The 22,078-nt window shown below is 31.2% G+C and overlaps 1 protein-coding gene across 2 annotated transcripts in view; it reads left to right on the forward strand.

Moving 5' to 3' along the window:
- The window catches only part of Dach1 (dachshund family transcription factor 1), a 389,822-nt gene extending 368,700 nt beyond the window's left edge, over window positions 1–21,122 (forward strand). For both annotated transcript variants that reach the window (XM_076872351.2, XM_076872352.2), the window contains one exon: window positions 18,375–21,122. In XM_076872351.2, the coding sequence (XP_076728466.1) occupies window positions 18,375–18,412 (38 nt within the window). In that variant the 3' untranslated portion in view covers window positions 18,413–21,122. The remainder of the gene's footprint in view (window positions 1–18,374) is intronic.
- Window positions 21,123–22,078: the final 956 nt, after the last annotated feature.

Here is a 22,078-nt window from a genome sequence, read left to right on the forward strand (position 1 = left end):
TAACTTAACCTATTATGGAATAAGTATGCATGCAATTTCAGCCATATTTCATATGACCAATGATTGTTCAGATTTCTGACAGACTTAATTTTAGTTAGCTTTTTCACTACTGTGTACTGTGACAAACATACCTGATGACAACAATCTTAGAGGAGGAAAAGTTTATTTGGGGGCTCACAGTTTCAGAGATCTCAATCCATAGATAGCCAGTTCCATTTCTCAGGGCCCCGAGGTGAGATAGAGCATCACTGCAAAGGAGTGTAGTGGAGGGAAGCAGTTCACTTTAGGATCAGGAACCAGACAGAGCTAGAAATTCCACTCACCAGATACAAAATATATACCACAAAGGCACAACTCCCAAGGACTCACTCCTCCAGCCATACCCTACTGGCCTTGTATTACCAGTTAATCCCACCAGGGTTTAATTCACAGATTGGGTTAACCCAATTCATAATCTGTTAATTTCTCCTCTAAACCTTCTTGCATTGTCTCATACATGAGCTTTTGAGGACACCTCACATCCAAATCATAACAGACTTTAAAATAATCAATATTATTTTTCATTATTGGCAGCATTTATTGTTTCTGGATAAAATGACTGAGCAATGACACAAACATATAAATATGTAATACAGAATTTCTCTTTTTTATTCTTAATTTTAATTTTTATTGTAAATTGGCAATTTATAATTATGTAGACTAGTGGTATATAAAGTGATACTGTGATTTATTAGTATGAACTAATTAAATAAAGTGACTTAACATATCCATAACCTCAAATACTTTCCATTGTTCTGTAGTGAGAACATTTGAAATTTCCTCTTGAGCAACTGTGAAATGTAAAATACCCTTTTGTTAAATATATTCACCACAGTGTGTGATAAAGCTAAAAGAACCTCATACATGGCTCCTGCCTAAAATTTTGTACTCTCTCCACTTCACCATCAGCCTCTGGCCTCTGTAACCATCATTCTACTCTCTGCTTCCTTATGTTTGATTGTTTTACATTCAGCATAGTTGAAAACATGCAGTGTTTGTCTTTCTGTGCCTGACTTTACTTGTCAAATATTCTCTAGTTTTTACCATGTTGTCATAAATGGTGAAATATTCTTACTTTTTAAAAGTCTGAAGAGTGTTTCATTGTGTGTATACTGCATTTTATTTATCCATTTATCTTCTGATAAATACTTAGGTTCATTCCATAATTTGGCTATAGGGAATAATACTGCAATGATGATGGAGATATAGATATCTCTTTGATAAACTGATTTTGAATCTTTTGGTTATAATTTCCTAATCATTTAGTAATTCAATGTTTAGTTTTGAAGAACCTCCATCGAGTTTTCCACAATGGCTGTACTAACTGAAATTCTCATAAACAGTATACAAGGGTACCCTTTTCTGCATATCCTCAATAACACTATGTCTTTTTGGTAAAAGCTATTCTGACTAGTATGAGCTTATATCTCACTGTGGTTTTAGATTGTATTTTCCTAAAGACAAAAAACGTTGAACAATTTTTCAAATATGCTTGTGTGACTTTTTTTTTGAGAAATATCTATTCAGGTCTCTTGCCCATTATGTTATTGGGTTTTGGGGTTTTTTTCTTGCTATTGAACTGTTTGGTGTCTAAATATATTTTTGGCATTAACCCCTTAATGGATGTACGACTTGCAGTCATTTTCTACTAACCTGTAGGTTGTTTCTGCATGTTTCTGTTTCCTTTGCAGTGCAGAGCTTTTTGGTTTGATATAATCCCACTTGTCTAGTTTTCTTTCTTTTTTTTTCTTTGCTCTTTGCTTCTGTTGCCGAAAGTCATTATGCATACCAATATCATGTTTTTCCCTTTTTTTTACTAGTTTATATTCACTGCTCTTCTGTTTAAGTCTTTAATCCATTTTGAGTTGATTTTTAAATATCATGTGAAATAAGGGTCCAATTTTATTCTTTTGCATGTGGAAACACAGTTTTCCCCAACATGATTCACTGAAGACTGCCCTTTCTCATTGCACATTCTTGGGAACTATGTTTAAAATCAGTTGTTTCTACAAGTAAGAATTCATTTTTGTTATGTCTATTTTGTTCCATTTGTTGATGTGTCTTTTTTTTTTCTTCTTGCCAGTACTATGCTGCTTTCATTACCATGTCTATGTAGTGTAGTTGGAAATAAGGTAGAATAATGTTGTTAGGTAATGTAATTTTGTTTTTCTTTCTCATGATTGCCTTAGCTATTCAGTATTTTTTTTATTAATCCCTATGAATTTTAGAATTTAATTTTAATTCTGGTTTTTTAATTTTAATTTCTTCCCTATTGTGTCTGCCTTTTTTTTTTTCTAGATTCCACTGTTTTCATATGGGTCAGGTTATAAACACAAAGTATAAAAATACCTCAAAAATAAAGTTCCAGAAGTTCCAAAATCATAATTTTGTTATTATAAAACTTTAGAATTGCTATTCTCATTTCACCTACATATTGTTAATCTGGTCTTCTTGAAACCCCTGTAAATACTGTATCACTGTAAAATCTTCACTGCAGGGTGAAGTGGGAAAAAAAGACATTGGTGAACATGCTCTTACAAGTGACTTCTAGGCAGTTTTCAGTGAACTTCACTCTAAGAATCATCTCATGAACAGTTTGAGAGAACAAAATTTTTAAAATGACTTTCTAAAAAACGAGCATCAAATTTTTCATGTATCTGTCCTCTAGAATTTTTGAAGTCCATATTTAGCAATTTAGACACTACAAAAGTGCAACAAAAAAGTAAGTAATATCTCATGGAATGGATTTTGGCAAACTATTATAACTAATTCCTGGCAAGTCTATGTGTTATAGTTAATTTATTTTTTTTCAAATGCTTGCATAATTAAGTTCTAGGGCCAGAAAAAATGCAAGAGATGATATTTTTTCTAAATAACTCTAAATACAATAGCATATTAAGAAACAAATAATTCTAATAAAATATATATATTAAATTTCTATTCAGGCAGCTATAGATATTAAGGTAATTACAAGAGTGATAGAAACTGCAAGTGAAGCTTTATTTATATAAAAGTATGTAATATTTATGCATTTGATTTTACTATGTGAAACAAAGAATTTTAATGAATCATATATCACATATATATCATATATCATATATATATCATATATATGTCTCCACATTTAAAAAAACAATATTCTATATAAAACATTGTATGTATTCATGTTTTAAAATCTGTCTGTAGAACTTATTCATTTCTATGGTTATAAGAACTCACTTACACACTACTCACAGCAAAAATCTGAAACCTAAAATTAACTTACTAGAGAAAATCCAAAATTTAGAAATCTTGATTTTTTTCCAGGAAAATATAAAAGCTCTATTTTTCTCTTTTAATAAAATAACCAGTTTGATCCAGTGCTCCTGAAATGTAAGCAAAGTGTTTTCAGAGCACAAACAAAACAATTTATTCTAGTTACGTAATTAGTGAAGACTCACTTAAGACAAGATCTGTAAGTCTAGATCTTCTGAGAATCTATGCTATATCAATATATTTTATATGACTTTCACAAACAGAAGAAAACTGAAAATCATGATTTCTTGTGAAAATGGCATTAAATAATATTTATTAAAATAAATCCTGGCCCCCTTGTTTTTATTAAACTGAATAATATACTAAATCCTAAGTAATATACACATGGTTTAAGAGGTATTCTTATTGAGTGAAAATAAAGATATGACAAATGTTATTGATTCAGAAATGAGGTCATAAGGATTCAAGTTCTGTGTGATGCAGACTTGATTGGGATGACACATTTGAAATAAAAGGGAGTAAATCAAATTGTAGACTTAGTAAATGAAAATGGAAAATGGAAATTTGATAATTTGAAATTGGTAATCTGTGAAAGAGATCCAAGCTAGAGTAGATAATGAGTTTGGTTTGTTGATATCAGATGTGATGTGCCAACAGGGCATTACACAGGATTGTAAACACCTGTGTGGAAATTGTGTTGGAATTTGAATGTGAGATCCACATAAGATAGACAATTTTGAACATCACTGTAACTGATGGAATCCCTTACATTGAAAACATAGAATCTCTTAGCATCATCTTTATATTATAAAATTATTGCCCAATCCATTCTTCCCCAATGATAAAACCACATACTAAGAGCAACAAATGTAACATTGAGAAGCAAAATATATTCAAATGGCTGAGTTAATATACTTTATAACATTTTACACTATCTTTTACATATAATGAATTGGTCTAATATTTTTTTAAATGACAAAAAATTATGTGATTTTTTTTCTTTCATGGCAGTTAGAAAGAGTGGATTGAATTTGTTCATGAAAGTGAGCATAATAAAACTTGAGACAAAAAAGTTTACAGTGTTAGTTTATATACATAAAATTAGAATAGTGGATGATAAAAATACACTGTAGCATGTTAGATAATTCATATTTTGATGTATTTATTTTGCATCTTTGTTGATTCTGCAGATATTTTCTATGACAAACTGTCTATTCAACTCTTGCATTAAGAGACATGTATTTTTCATGATATTGTTTCATATAGCAATATGTTGTTTATCAGTCCTTTCAAGTAATCAAACTACATTGAATAGAGTCATAAGCAAAAAAAAGCAGCAATAATTTACTCTCATTGTAAGCTTTTCCCTTTGATGCATAGGTAGTCTTTGCAATCATTTGAGCAGTATAAAGCATTCTTATTTTGATGAAGGGAAAGTAAAAATTATTCTTTAGATTTGGTAAGTAAAGAAAAAAAATATGTTTATGTAACAGTGTTCTGAATTATCACAACAAAGTATGGGTTATACCAAAATAATACTAGCCTTACACCATTTTAAACTTTAGGAATATCATGATTTTTTAATACATAAGGCATTTGGAAACAGACTCATCAAGGTTCAGTTCACAATTGCAACATTTACAGATTTTTTCAACTGAATGTTGTACTAGTAAAGAATCAGACAAGAACTGGACCTGTTAAAGGTGCCTGATGAAGTTGTGAACTCATCATATAGCTATTATATATTAAGGATATGGTAGCAAAGTTGGGAAGATTTATTATCCAAGGCTTACAAGGTAATTTTCTTGTAGCTTCAAAAGTACGCTTTCTGATGATAAAAAAGGAACTGAAGTCTATCTAGTTGAAATGGAGAGAGGATATCTAGAATTTTAAGATAAAAACGTATTTTGGGTTGAATGATTTAGCATCGCCTGAGTGCAACTTTAGATTACCCCTAAGAGTAGTATAGAGTCACTATGATAGGAAAATAAAAATTTTATTATGAAGTGGTTTTGACACAGCCTAGATGAGTTCCTTAAATTCATAGTGCTTCTTGAAATCTAACCTTAATTCATGATATGATGATCTACATGGTGACATAAGTTAATTTTATTCATTTTACAATTGTTAGTGATGGGAAAATAAGGCAATACTGACAGTAACCACAGCCATAAGCTATTAATTTTAATGGAAATAGTGGCCTGTGTTACCATGACCCAGGGCAGAATTTCACAGTGGGCATATAATATACATATATCAGCATTTATCTTCTTTCTAAATATATGCACATTTATTATAACAAAATTTAAATGTTTAGTTGTAAAGTTTTGTGTTTATTTTTAAAGAAATTTGGCAATCTCATGGAATTTAATATATGCTAAAATCAAACTGGAATTTGTGCAAGTTAAAAATCTAAAGTGCTTCTATGTTTCCTGAAATTCTTTGTTTTTAGAGACAAACACAATTTGTAAAATGCAAAACTGTCCATTAGTACTGCATATTTTGAGGATAGCACATTTTATCTTTTTTTTTTTTTTAATCATTGCTTTCCATTTTAGAAAGCATTTAGTGTCTTAACATTTGTTATTGTTTGTGGCCAATTTGTTGATATTTTCAAGATTGATTTTCAAAGAATTAAGAGTTTCCTTAAAAAAACCATGAAGTATGATAAACAACAGTTTTTAAGATTGCAAGACACCATATTTATCCAAAATTGATCTCAGCCAGTAACCCCACTGAATCAAAAGTTCAGAGGAACATTGAGTACATTGTCCTTGTTCTGTGCAGTAGTATCTTTTTAGATTATTTTAATAAACCTAAATAAACATAAATATACATTTTCTCTTTTCCTTTCTGGTGGTTTATTAAATTGTACCAATTCCAGCAGTAGATAGCTTTATGATTGCCTGAGCCATTACTTCTATCACAGTGCATTGTGACCTGTTATGATCTTTGTTAGTCTGAGACAAGTTTAATCTGAGGATCAGACTACGAACAACTATTGTTTTCATTTCTGAGAAGATGAGCACATGTCATAAAATAATATTATCAGTCATTAAGGGACACCTATCTATCTTCAACAAAATCAAAGAACCTTAGGATAAGACAAGTAAATTTAATTCCACTTACTAAAGGAAAATATGTTTGGGTGTATGTTTGTATCAGACAAAGCAAATGTTTTAAAAGTTTAAAAACATTTTGTGACTTAGAACAATGTATCCTACTATAAGCAAAAGAGAGTTTTGTTTGGTTTGGTTTTGCCTAACTTAAGAAATATTCTTCTGGGAAACATGGTATTGGTCATGTTCTTTGTCTGAAAGGCAGGCAGGCCTCCAGGAGAATACAAAAGGAGGCATTTGGCTTGGCAAGTTCAGTTGCCTGTAGTTGTAGATCACAGTCTTTCCTGTGTTCCAGATGAAAGCAAACTGGTATGTTTCACACCGTAACTCATTAGAACTGAAATATTTACCTGGTATTGGCCAGCACATCTTTCTTATAAAACAAGGACTATCCATGGCAAAACAAGTTACCTCAAAACTTCATAGCTTGACAGTATTCTCTACCTCAGATTCTGTATGTGAGCATATGCAGTTAACTCTAGACTCCCCTGAGACAGGCTCCATTTCTAAATTCCCTAGTGAGGCTCTTGGCATGCCTACATCCTCAGAAGAGTCAGACTGAATCAGGACTCAGATCTTTGCTGTCCATTGACAGGAAGCAACATCAATTCCTTGTCACATCAGATTATCCACAGGATACATGGCAGTCTTCTTTATCAGATTGAGAAAATGAGAAGATCTAGATGGAGTATGGACCAGCAATGTGGAAATTATAGTTTTTTTTAGAACCTAATCTTGGAAGTAATGTCCCATCACTTTGCTGTACTCTTTTTTCCAAGCAGGTCACTGTCATGAGGTTTATCCCACACTGTAGAGGAAGAGATTGTATAAGAATACAGGAGGCAGGGGCTATTGCTGGCCATTTTAAAGGACACCTATTATAGAAAATAAAATTAAGTTACTTGCTAAGATTGAAATTGGAATAAAGAGCATTATAGAGTTCAAACATTTAGGGAACTCATAAACTTATATAAATGTGGACCCAATGTTCACATCAGTCTTTAAAGTTATCCTCATACCTGGCTGATAAAACTTGCCTGATTAATTCTGCTTCCTCTTAGGCTGGATTTCTTGGCAAACACAACACTGTTTTTCATATTCTTCCTTTAGATATTTCTTGTCTGTTTTCTGATGTGTTCTTTAATATAATTTTCATATTTCTGAACTGATTCCTGATGTGTTGACTTTAAAATTTAGTGCGCAGAGGACTACCTTATTTAATAGTTCCTGTACAACATGTAATTGTTCTCACCCACATACTGTCTAAACAATAGTTGATGATTCCATTAGATAAGGTATTAAGAAAAGCTATTCTCCACAAAAGTGTCATTTCTTTCATTAAAATTCCTATTTATTGAAAAAATTAGAATGATCTCTCATTGAAATATGCTTGCCATTTATCACGTTTAGGCCTAGACCTGAATTTCAGCATTGTGTAAATATGTTAAATAAGACTCTAGAGATTTAGAAATTCATTCATTCAAAATTATCTCCCTAAACAAATATAACCTTTATTAAAATTACCAAATTAAATATGCTATAGAAAATTTAGAAAGTAGAAAGAGCTAGACTTTTTTTTTTTTTTTTTGATTGATACTTATTCGCTACAAACTCAAAAGAAACTAACAAGGCTCTAACAAGAGTTGTCTTTCTGACTGCCTCTTTTTTTGGGGGGGGGGTCAGGAATAAAAAATGCATTTATTCCGAAAATTCAAGTTTATTCACTGGATTTTGCCTGTCTTTTACAGTTGTGTGAGACGATACAAAGACTTGATATGGAAAAAATCCCTATTTTCCTTTGTAGAATCTTATTTACTCAAAGAAGCACTTTTATTCTATATGCCGTTTTAATTAAGCATAATGAATTATACATTCATCACCCAGGTTTAGATATCCCCCAAATGATTATTTCCTTCCATCCCTTTATCCTAGTCTTCTTTTCCCCTAAAAGAAATAGAGAACTGAGAAATTAATGAGAGATTTCATTGTGTTTCACTTTGCTGAAGTTGTTGGGAGGTCTCACCTTCCAATCAGGACAAGGTAACCTAAGTGCAAAGTACTCCATTCTCACTTGCTGGTACATTAAGCACTCTGATGGTCTCTAACTTCTTACTAATGAATGTTTAATTAGAACACGCACACACGTGCACAAATACTTTAACAATGCAGATCCACCAGTAACACAATTTTTTTCTTTATTTATAGAAACAAAACAAAATTTCAAAGAAATCTGTGTTCTGCCTTTTGCTTTTGTTTTACATAACTTTTATAAGATAATCTGATATTTCTTTCAAACGCAACTTAAGAAAGGGGTAATTTCCCTATAGTAATGAATATGCATTAGCATATACAGTCCTGTTAACAGGTAATAGACTTAAATAGACTTCATAAACTTTACAATTATAAATTTACCATTAAAACATGATGGACCAATAGACCAGAATCTAACTTATGTCCACACCTTCAGATCAGTAAGTTCCATGAATCTGAATGTGCTTTCTCTGGAGAACTCTATTAAGAGAATCACTAACCATTTATTTACTATCTAATACTTGAACAAAACTTCTCAAAAGCCTTATTGCTAAGTAGAAAGCATATTTATCATGTCCATATAGACAGTGAAACATAATATGTGGATAGCAGAGAATGTGAAATTTGCTTAGAAAATATCTGCTGTTACTGACACTGAAATTTTATTTACCTGTGGCAAACTATTTTATTTAAAATTTTTTTTTTTCTTAACTGTTAAAACATGATAAATACTTTAGGGATAAATATGTTCAACCTGATTTAAACATTATGCATTATTATACATGTTTTGAAACACTGCATGGTACACCACTATCTTGTATAATTCTTGTTTCTATGTACCAGCTTAAAAAAAAGTAAAATTGGAACTGAAAAAATTCCAAACAATAGAAGCATTCAAGAGTGGTATAAATACTATTTTGTATTTTTTACTAAGTTCATTTATTATCAATATTTAGCCCCAATGTGCTTTATCATTTCCTCTAATAATTTCTGAAGCTTTAAGAGTAAGAAACATAGGCCCTTTACCTGTAATAATTAACCATACTTCTTTCAGGGAATATTTACAATGGGATGTTCTCATACAAAACACAATCTATTTATCAGCTCAGTAAATATTTCATTGACACAATGCTTTAATCTGACATCCAAATTCTAGTTTTGTCATTTGACCCAAAAATGTCCTTTATTTTCCTTCATTACTGAATCCAAATTAGGATCATATATTATATTTAGTTGCCACTTCTTTTAACTTTTAATGTTCTCTTGAGTATTTCCTTAAACTTATAATTTATGAAACAGATATTTTTGAAGAATATTATCCTTTTCTAGATAGAGTGTTTCTTATTTTGTATCCAGTATTTCCTTATGATCAGGCTCAGCTCATGTAGGTAGTATTCTTCTCAGGATATTAACATCCAGAGGCACAATAATGTCCACTACCTTTCCCTTGTTTTGTGATACCAATTTTGATAATTCCTTTCATATATATTTACTGAGCACATCCAAGAAGCCAAGCTATGTTCAAGGTGATAGAAATATACAAAGTCATATGACTTATTATCTGCTCTAAAGGAAATTATAGCTGGACTCTAAGTAATTTCTAGTGAAGCAATTTGTTAGTATAGTGAAGACTATTCGGAAGAAATAACTGTTTGGATACTATGAGAAGAAGTTGTAACAATACTTAGGATCTAGCAATGTAATATATGTTTATATTACTATAATATATGGCTGTTTCCTGTCTACATGAATTCAGACTAATACTTCAACTAAAACATTTTGTCAGAAGGTCTTTCTCAACTTTTTTTTCCCCTGTTCCATGTTGCATAGACAAATAGATGGATGATGATCCTTTTTTTTTATACCAATTGTGCTTGCTTATAATCATGGTGATGTGATTTTAAGAACAGTTAGTTATTGAATACATATGATTACACAGAACTACAAGGTCCAGATTTTTACCCCAAATGGGAAGATTCTTCCATATTGAGTAAAATATCTTTAATACCCAGTAAAGTAGGATTAACTTTCCTTTGGAAGTATATTCTTCTTTGCCCACATAAAGCACCAAGATACTTGAGCTTAAAATCTAGGCAAAAGGTAACTTTTTAAAGAATCTCATAAGAATATACTTCTAAGAGGTACTATGATATTATAAGGTAAACTGACCATTTGAGAAAAGTATATTTAGGGCTGAAGTTGACTAAATAACTCCAAACTGGTGAGATTAACTATCTCCATCTGTAGATCTTGAAATGTCTTCCTTGAACATTTCTCTGTTCAGTTTTCATTGCTGATTTGGCTCTTCGAGTTTCCAAGTTGGAAGAATGTTGTGATTGGATCAGCTTTCCCATTGAAGATGCTGTGTAGGTCCATAATTCCCACAGTTCCACCTGCTTCAAATTTTCAAATCATCCAAGTTAGAAATTTTCCTTGCAACCTGTGCTTTTCTGGAGTCTCATGCGAAGTTCCTTTAGGGAAACGAGGGTTTTACATTCATCATTATTGTCTAAAAAGGTTTTTTTTTTTTTTTTTCCTGGGCTCAAACTGTGTATCATAGCTTTAGATGATCTTCTGTTCTTAGAATGTTTTAACCTAGAAGGTGTTCTCTCATGTACTTCCTTCTTGGAAGAGAACTAAAAAAATATCTAAAAATTGTTTCCAATGGTGACTTACTTGTCTTCATTGTAGCCATAGTCAAGAGCTTTACTTCATGGAGTGGGGCTGTACCTCAGTGGTAGAGTGTGCCAGGAGGGATTTCTTAACATTAAATAGAGATTTGTCTGTTCTCTATTGGACAGAGAAACAATAAACAAACATTGCAGGGCCCTGGATTCATTCTTCAGCGTACAAAAAGGAAAAAAAAAAGTACTTTGCTTCATACTACATGATATTATCTGTTCTTATTTCAAATGAAATATGCCGTATTGATCTGTTAGGTAATCCATTATCTACTTCTCATACCATTATATTGGGATGATACAGACATGAAGTCCTTTATTACGCAGAGTTGTTTAATTACTACACACAGTCTATGCCCATTCTCTAGAACAGCACCAGCTGCTTGTGAAGAAAGTATACAAAAAGGATTTAGGGTCTACTCCTTTCTCACTTTGAGACAAATCTGTGGACTTCAAGTTTCCCAGCTGTAACCGTGAATTTTTAAAAAAGAAAAAGCAAAACATGTCGTAACTTTTTCAGTTTTTACTTTTTAATTATATTTTAACACAACCTTGAACATATTAGTACTCTGGCATCTGGCAGTGACTTGAACTTTATTATCTGCATTTCATGAGAAGAAATGATGTTTACTCAATAGCCTTTTATAAATGGGTTTGTGTTCAACATCAATCTCTCTTAAAATATTTCTCATGTTCAATGTAGACTTTGTGTCTCTGCTTCTTTGCTTTAGCAGTAGCAGAATGTTCTTACTCTAAATATAAAAATTTTTTAAAAAGCAAGAAACAATATTTTCTTTAATTAGCTTCTTCCTTTGGGGATTTTAGAAGAGGGGTTATGACTTGACAAAGATCCTTCCCATCTGTTCCTGTTTGTTTGCTTTTATTTTGACTTCCTTTCGTTGTCTTATCAAATACCACATGAATCATTAACATTTGTTTTCATCACTTGTTTTGATTTCCTTTACTTCACATGATTAAGACATTATGTTGAAAGAGGTGCAGGGCTACCATATTTTATATTAACCTCATATTCTTTAAGTAAATATTAAACTTTCAAGATAACTGATCTTATATGTTTGCCTCCTGCTGTGCTAATATTTTCCTCAGCTCTAGAGTAGTGAGGCATGTACCTGTATTACTGTTTTGTGAAAGCAGCAATTTTCATTAAATTTTAGGTTTTCTGGATATAATTTTTGAACAAATGTATTTCATTTTTAATAAGGCTACTTTCCAGCAGGAAATGCAATTTATTGAGGCTTTTGTGCAAAAGACATATAAGAGATCTTTATAGATGTTCATGAGAATGTTCTAGTGAAAATTTAAAAATACACTCATCTGTATTTTGTGATACTTTTCATTGGAACAATCTTTTCTTAATGACATGATTTTTACACAGTGATTAATTGGATTCTGTTGTCACCCAACAAAGCAATTTAAAACTGTTCCAACTTTTAGGTTATCTTCAAATATAGAATCTTATTATATAATGTGATTGGTTATCCAAAAAACTTCATTAGTTTTTAAAATACAAGATTTATTCAGTATTCTAATTTTTATATACAGAAAGTGATAAGTTATTTGTCTCTCTCTCCATATATATATATATATGACACTACCAATAACTACATATAATACCTACTAAAACATTACACCATAACATGAAATTTATTAAGTGAACAAAAATTCTAGCTCTCATTTCTCCCTCCTCAGCCACAGCAAATAAATAACAGAGATTCTATATGCTAACTGGGTCTGATTCAATGGTTTCAACTTTAATATTAGAACCTGAGATCCAGTTTTACAAAGGATTTAAGATTTTTTTCCTTCAATTCCTTATCTGTGGTTACCTCTCTGCATAGTAACAAAAAAATCATACCTATGATAAACTATCAGAGATTCAGATACTTTCTTATATGCTAAATTATAGCTGTAAGCATTAAACCACAATGAACTTTGAGACTATTAGGAATTTGTAATTTAAATAGTTTCACTCAACCCCTACTCCCAAATGCTTTTAATTAGAACAGACTTTTTAATTAAGTACTCCCATGCACTAAGTTTAGCTTGATGATTTTCCTGTCATATCAACATCCCATACAAAAGAAAATAATCTTCATGTCAAAGGAAGGTACTTTTTCTGAAACCAGGCTATAAGAATTCTGGTTCTTATTTCCATCTGTCAGTTGAGGCAGGGGAGACTAAAAGGAAGGCCCTGGCCCTGGAAGCACAGCAGATAAGCAAGGCAGTGACTGCAAGTCAGAGGCACTTTTATTTCTTCCAGTTACTTAGTAGAGGAAAAATGATGTAATGGAACACATACAAAAATTGTATTCATACAAATAGTAAATCACTGCAGTTCCATTTTGTTGCTCTCTGAAAATGTGCCCTATTCAGTTGTTTCTGTAAAAAATCACTAAGAATACCTACTTGTTCATTTGTTGGATATTTTAGAGTTGAAATGTAAAATACTTTGAGCTCAATAGTACTCAGAAAATATTATCTATGCTGGTATTAATCATTATTACCATTATCACCAAATTGCTGTATATTAAAGTAAAGCTGTTATTTGGATATCAAGCAGAAATTATTTGGAAAGTCCAACTCAGCATCAGGAAGAAACAGGAAAAATATTTTTCTGTGGCCAACACATGCAAAAATACATCAAGACTATGTAGGGAATGGGAGGAGAGTGGGGAGGTATGAGACCGTTTAGTTAGGAGTTAAGCATGATTCACAATGGGCATCTCTTAAAACAAAACTTAGGAATAAGCCCTCTGAGTCTCCAAAATCAAATAGAACACCTCTGAAATATGAGACCTCAGCTATGGAAACACTAGGGATTCCAATAATCTCTGTTCTGCAGATTGTTTTCACTGGGGCCTCTATGGGCCCACGGCTTTTTTTTTTTTTTTTTTTTTTTTTCTGTTGAAAGAGTCAGGAGAGAAGGGAATATTGGAACCATTATTATATAGCATACAAAACATGGCATAGTTTGATTTATGAGCCCATATATTATAGCCTTCCTATCACTCTTGTCATTTCGCTTTTATTTAGGTGGTTTGTTATCAGAGGATCAATTAGAATAGCCCCATAGCTCAGAGACCTGTTGTAAGCTCTCTGGGTATGTCCATATGGGGATATTTACTATGACCTGTAGGGCCAACAACTTCTCTGAAATAATATAAAACTAGTTAAAAATTTTTATTCCAACAGACTTTTAATTATCCAGAAGGAAATTTCAATAAAAAACAAAATTGTAAAGTAGGATGGTTTTTAAAGGTAAGTTCTATAAATGGAGGTAGAGAGACTGTCTGTCTTCTGGAGTCTATCTATGCCTGATCTCTTTCTGGTTTTAGTTGACTATAAATATCAGAGGATCTCTGATATTTAATATTTAGTCACAGAAAGGCCCTAATTGTTGCAGGTGTGAATCCATTTCACAGCTGACATCTTTAATGCTTGATGCATGTGTCCATTTGTTAGAAATATATCAATCAAAAATTTCAAAGAAGACATTTTAAAAGTGGAATTATAGTAGGTTAGATACTAAGCACAAACTATAATGTATATAATTTTTATTTCATATATGACCCATGGTAAAGAAGCTTACAAATTGTTGTTTTTATTTATTTTTCTTTGTTCTTTTTTAATTTGTTATTGTTAGATATACCTGAAAGTGAGTGTATTTTGCCATTTCATACATACATGGAGTATAACTTATCCTAATTAGGTTCTCACTCTTGTGGTTGTATATAATGTAGTTTCATTGGCTGTGTATTCATATATGAACATCGGAAATTTACATCAGATTCATTCTGCTGTCTTTTCTAATCTCAATCCTGTCTCCCTTCCCTTCTGTTCATTCTCGTTTGTCTAATCCAATGAACTGATATTCCTACTCCCCACCACCTTATTCTGTGTTAGCATCCTCATATCAGAGAGAACATTCGGCTTTTGTTTTGTGGGGGATTGGCTAATTTCACTTAGCATGATTGTCTCCAGCTCTGTCCATTTACTAGCAAAATGCCATAACAAAATAATTATCTTGTTTTTAAAATCAATGGAGTTTTATTTTAGATAAACTTTAAAATATATAACATGCTATTTATTTTTATCCGATAAGCATATTAATTTTTCTCTTCAAAAGTTTAATGGTTTAAAGTCACATGAAAACTTTTAAGGCAAACATCATTCTAACAGCTCCTTCTAATATTGGCAAAAAAAAAAAGAGATAGCTGCTGCTTTCATGGATCTGACTATGTAGCAGGCTCAAGTTATTAGAGTACATTGTACTGGAAAATAAATAGCAAAGCTCTAGAGAAGGTTAGTAGGTAGGAGCAGAAGCATAAGTCCAGAGCTTGGAGTACCTATCTTCCAGACTTCCAGAAGAAAAAAGAGGCTTAATATTTCAACATAGTATGGAGCTTGGTGGGCTATAGAATGGAGAGAAGTCCAGGGTCACTGAAAAAAAGAAAAGGTAGAAGATGAAGATTGGGGAGAAAAACCCTATCAATTTATGTTCCATCTTGTAAGCCATAGTGTAGAATTTGGCTGGTAATGTGAATGTGGACATTTTAAATAATTATTCATATTGATTAAATTATTTTTAAGTATATACTCTTTGCTCATGAATTCTTTCCCCTTCTATGCTATAGATGGCACAAAATATTAGAAAAATATTTTCCAATACTTTAATTTTTCTTCAGTAGGCAGATGTTTGAGAGATTCATAATGAGCACCAAAACATTAATTTTGAGCAAATGATTATTACTTTTTTGAGTAAATAATTGGTAAAAAGACCCCAATTAATGAAATTTGAATTTGAGAGAAGTTTATTTTCTATCTAGTCATTAGAAAATTGTGTATTTTTAAAAAATGAGAATGGGAATGATATTCTCAATATAACTGAATCCATGGGAAAATAAGACAACTGAAAGGAGAACTGAGCAGGAATAAATTAAGAAACTCAATATTAGAAAGTTCTGGTAAAATTATCAACACTTCACTGTTTTAGTTACTTATAAAATATCTATTACTACATTGTTTTAAAAATACGTTGCTGTATTTAGCAGATATCATAAGAATCAAAATTATCTTTAAAAGTCCAATTTCAAGCAGGTGCTATTAAGTCTATGAAAGACTAAAATTTTTAGTTTGTTTATATAATGTAAATTTTGGGGGGTTTATTTATAGAGTCAGAAGTTAAAGCTCTACTAAGCTAAAACTACAAGTAATTATATGTTAAAACACTTACATAAGTGACAAAATCATAGTTTTGTACCACAGGTGGGTGCAATCAAAGAGAATAAGCAAACAGAATAAATGAGTCCAAATTCCATGCAAAAATCCTGAATACTTCCCAGCATTTAAGTGTAGTACTGTCATCTTCACACTCAGAAATTTTCATCAAAATTATGATATTTTATTGATGCTTGATTTATAGAATTGCTATCTTTAATATCACAATGGCTACTGCTAAACTATAGTAATATTTAACATCAATGAGAGACTATAGTTGCAGGACAGAGGGAATAAATATTTTTAGGCCACATATCTATGCAGGTTATTCAGCACAATTTGTACTTCTCCTAAGTCACTCTTGAAAATTAGGAGTGCAGTTGCCTGAATAATACATTTTCATTTGAGAATATTAGATTATATCTTACATCCAAAATTGTATGCTAATTGAGTGAATAGATTTTCATTGTGATTATATGTCTGAATTATTAAGAACCCTTACATAAGATTGCTGAACTGGGAAACTGAGATATTTAATTGTTACCATTATTCTTAAATTTGAACTAGATTAATTTTAGAGAGGCAACTAATATTTAACACAACATATTAGAAAGTAGCTAATTGAAGACTAATCTCATAGACATTCCTGCCCCTGTCAAAGGAAAACAGTAAAGTTTGGATGTTAACAATATAATAAATTATATAATACATACATATTTGGGTGGATATATTTGTGTATTTTATGTGAACTACTTGAGAACTCTAATTTATTCATTTAACACATAGTTACTGAATGTGTCTGGGATATATCCAGAGTTCCATTTCAACCTGGAGGTAACATTTCAACATTGCAAATTAGGCTAAGATAAAATATGAGAGAGGAATTCAGAATTTGGGCACATCAGTATTTCCATGAAGTAGAAAATAACTTACCATTAATGGTTATAAGCTCATTATTACTTACTTTATCTACTGTAGGTAAGATAAAAGCACTTGATCAGTTTATGTGAAAGGTGAGATCTGTAAATATTTAGATTATCTTTTCTCTTTCTTGAAACTACTGTTCAGTTATTTCCATTTTCTTATACTTCAATTGTTGAAACAGACATTTTGCAAACATGCATATGGTAGTATACATTTTTTTTAGTTTGGAAAACTGTGATTTTCTGATCCTTTTACCCTCTACTTCAAGTTTTAAAATCGAAATTCAGACATATCTTAAACAAATATATTTAAACTTTAGACCAACTACAAAGTGGACAGTTTCGAGGGTGTTATGTTTGAGGAATAGCCTCATGTTTTGTTTTGTTCCTCTGTTGTATTTCATTTTCCCGTTTCTTACCCCTGCTTCATTCAAATACATTATTCAGTGTGTAGAAGAGTTGATTTCTTCTTATTTTTTACCCAAATGTGTTTTGTTATTGGCAAAAGTTAAATAATATATTTACACTTTAAGGTTTAATTGTTGTGTTAATCTCACTTCAGGGGGGCAAGGTTATAGTCCATTGATAGTAATGAAATAACATTGGTGGCTCTCATATAAATAGCAACAAATGTGCACAATAGTTACATTACATGGCATATTTAACAACACTGCTAAAGAGTAAGAGGGGACTCAGTCTTTCATGATGCAGATACACCTGAGTGCATTCAGAGAAAATTTGGTTCTGCAAGCTTGAAGGCAGTAATTATCATTCAGGAGAAATAAACTAACTTTGCATATCAGTAAAATACACACACATTCTCTTATCTATTTTCTGAGTGTTCTGGAATTGATATCAAGAAAGCAAATATATATTTATGAGAAGTAAAAATGCTGAATTCTTCTTGATCATATAAACTTAATGTAATTATGAAATTAACTTTGAGAATATATGAAAACTCTTACTTCCAAAGGTAAGTGAAGGTAAAAGAAAAATCACAAATTTTATATCAGGCTACGTAGTTTTCATATCCACATTTGTTCCCTAAATGCTATGTCATTAATTGTTTTTTTATTATTTATTTTTAGATGGAAGACTGTATTTGAAAACTACTGTCATGTACTGAATCTTCACTGTTGAAGAATTCCTTGTTATAGTAAAGAACTTTGCAGTCAGACATTCGTCATTGGAAGGTTCAGAAAAAACAAAGTCCTTTTAAGGGAACTTCCTCAATTTTGTGTATTAATGTTCTTTAACATTTAAGTATTCTACAAAACCCAGTTTTCACCATTGATTTTCACCTGTGGTTCATACCAGAGACTTGAGAATGTTTGTAAATGTACAAGTATCAATCTTCTTACAGTGAATAACTGCAACTTTGCTGCTGGACACTTGTATACAAGAATTAAAGGCAGGTCTGAATAAGACCTAGCTTTTTTTTTCTTTCTTTTTTTTTTAATAGAATGAACCATTTTCCTCTTCTGAAAATTCTGTATCTGAGCACATCAAAAGACTCTTGTAGCAATGGTCACCCAGACTTACAGAATTATGTCCCCCCCAAAACCAGCAAGAACACATGGAAATGAACTTGTAAGGGGCCTAGAGGATTCTGGAAAAAAAAAAAAAAAAAAAACTAATATTCTGTTACATCTCTAATTGTGGGTTTTCTCCTGAAGATTTTTTTTCCATATACTTTCCAAAAGACCAACAAATGGATGTTAACAACAACCCAATCAATAACATTTTGCATATCTGAAAAGAAGCATTAAATATAAGCCAAAAGGTTTCACTGAAGGTCTCTTTTTCTTAAAAATAAAAAACGAAAAATATATATAAATATATATATATATATAAATGTAACATGCTTTCATTCCAAACTGGTAGTGGTATATAGAATCAGAAATAATAATGTTGCTTCTTATTCAAACTGTTGGTCACATGTACAGTATATAAACATAAAACACACAGGAAGGTATTATGTATGCAGTAGTATACTAGAATTTAGGAAAATGAAAATTTTAGAAAATATGTTTTGTCACCCTGTTGGTCAGAAAGATGTCTTTCTGGTTTTAACGCATGCAGGCATGTAAATATTTGTCTGGAGTCACAGTATTAATGAATGAGATCTTAAGCATCTGGTGACATCAGAACTCTGTGTCAGCCACTTTTATTTGTATATTGATCCCTTGTTAGTGCCCCAACTGCACTATTGAGAATGGATTTGTGGCTGAACAGTAAAATCAAAACACCAGAAATATTTTTATATGTTAATGCCATATTATGTTAATGTTGCTGAAAAACAAAACCTAACAAACCCTTGATGTACCAGTCCAATACCATGTAGCCCTGAGTGATAAAGTTAAAATGTGTTGTGCTTCCCACCCTGGACAGAGGGAAGGGTGGCTACTTGTTAATTTCACTGTCTTTTTGAAAGTTACAGTATGTGTTTTCACTTTTGTGCAGATAACTGGAAGTAAAGCTGCAAACAGTGCTTATTACATGCTAAAGTTACCTTTTCTTTGTTTTTATATATCTGGAGTTACACCTTTAAAGACTGATATAAATTAGTACTCTCACTGTACATTTTATGATTTTTCTGTCATCTTAAAATTTTATGATTATAACATTATTTATTACCATAAAACAGCAAAATCTTAAGTGACTAAGAAAACTAGCATAAAATGTTTAAAGGTAGTTCTGATTGGGTAATAATTATTCGGTTAAGAGAAAAATTAACATTATAGATACTCTGGCACTAAGCTTCTATACTTTTTAGGTCTTCCTTGTAATGCTGGAACATAATTCTTTTATGTAACTCGCTATTTACCAGCTAAGTCCATTTTTTAATACAATAAAAAGGTTATATGTACAGTTCCTATTTTAGCTTGCTTAAAAAGGGAGCAATATTTTTATTTAAAATATTGTTAGTAAATGCTTTATAGAAACTTGGTTTTCTAAGCATAGTTCTTCCCTAACCATCTTTCGTTGTTTGAGCACAAGAGATTCTATTTCTAGTCATATGGAATTTTGTTTGTTTTTCCCTATATGCAGTTTTTAAAGGATTACAGCATTTGAAATTGGAGACACTTGTGGCAAGCTTTTGAATCATACATTTTTTGAAAGATTTTTTAAAAAAGATACAACTTACCTATGTAGTAGATTCAGTCATTGCTCTGCTCCTGGCATAGAGTCATTTATTAAGTGTGCTTGAAAGTTTTAAAATACATGCTTTCAAGACCCTCTGAGAATGCTTTAGTGTTTGGTTCAAAATAAAAGGAAATTCTACTAAGGATTAAAGAAGAAAAATCTATCAGCTGTATGTTAAGAGAGACTCTTACTAACATGTTGTAAATATTACAATTCATGAAATGTTATTGTAAGTCTGTAACTTAATTTTTCCCCTTTTTTAGTTAAACAGGTTGGTTTAGAAATTTGTGTTTTGGCATAAACAAGTAAAATTGTGCCCATTTTATTGTTTCTCTGCTTTTGTAATCTTACAAATATTAATGTCTAGTTGTTCTATATTATAACCACATTTGCGCTCTATGCAAGCCCTTGGAACAGAACATACTCATCTTCATGTAGGACCTATGAAAATTGTCTATTTTTATCTATATATTTAAAGTTTTCTAAAAATGATAAAAGGTTATTACGAATTTTGTTGTACAAAACCTGTACAAAAATCTGTTTTTACATCATGATGCAAGAATTGGAAATTTTTCTATGGTAGCCTAGTTATTTGAGCCTGGTTTCAATGTGAGAACCACGTTTACTGTTATTGTATTTAATTTTCTTTTTCTTTTCAACAATCTCCTAATAAAAATGTCTGAAATCTCCTTGTGACTTTATTTACAGTTCGTCTTTATTACATTTTGTGAAATGCATAGCATTGAAGGAATATTTACTTTCTAATGGGAGGCATCTAAAAACAACATAAGTCAGCTCTTTGCAATTCAAAGGGAACAATGCTCAATGATTTTATTTAACATGCAACTGCTTCTATCTCTAATATGAATTACTGTGGTGAAAAACATCATAAAAGCACACTCTGTAGTTATTGTTTAACAAGCAGATTTTCCATATTTTGTTTCTTGCTAGCTAAGCAAACTGCCCACATATACATGATTTATTTATGTACATTTCTCAGTTTATGAAGCTGTTATTTGTACCTTTTTCCTTTATATTCTTATATTCCCATGATTCTTATTTCACAAAGCTTTGTGCTGAATACTGTAAAGTAGACATGTTGATGGAACAAAATATATTATTCCCATATCTATACGAGTGTGGATTTGTAACTCTTAACTCAGTGTTTCTCTTTCAGTTCTATCAATGTGAAAACGCCTTTAGTAACTTTGAAATTACAATATACTTTAATAATATACAAACATTTTAATCAATCTCAAGTGCCACATTTGAAGAAATATTAGGTTGCTATCTTTGTGAATATTCTAAACATTCTTGAGAGAATGGAAAATGGATTTTTTTCTGTCTGAGTTATTTCGATGAATTCTTGAAACAGTATATGAACAAATTATGATTTTTCTTTAATAAAAACCTAAAATGTGTATATAACCATTATGAACACATTTTTGTCTTCTGTTATTATGTGCTTATGTCAGTTAAGACTTGGTTTAAAACATCATAAAACCTCATTATATCAGTGCAATGCACTTGATAATTTAGGTTTATCCCCAAGTATTTTCACTGGAACTAGCAAATTTAAAATCTGCACAAAAGCCATTTACTACTGGAGGAGAGTATTTCACTAATATAAATTATATGGACTGCA

The sequence above is a fragment of the Callospermophilus lateralis genome, chromosome 12, assembly GCF_048772815.1.
Source record: "Callospermophilus lateralis isolate mCalLat2 chromosome 12, mCalLat2.hap1, whole genome shotgun sequence".
NCBI classification, from domain to species: Eukaryota; Metazoa; Chordata; class Mammalia; order Rodentia; family Sciuridae; genus Callospermophilus; species Callospermophilus lateralis.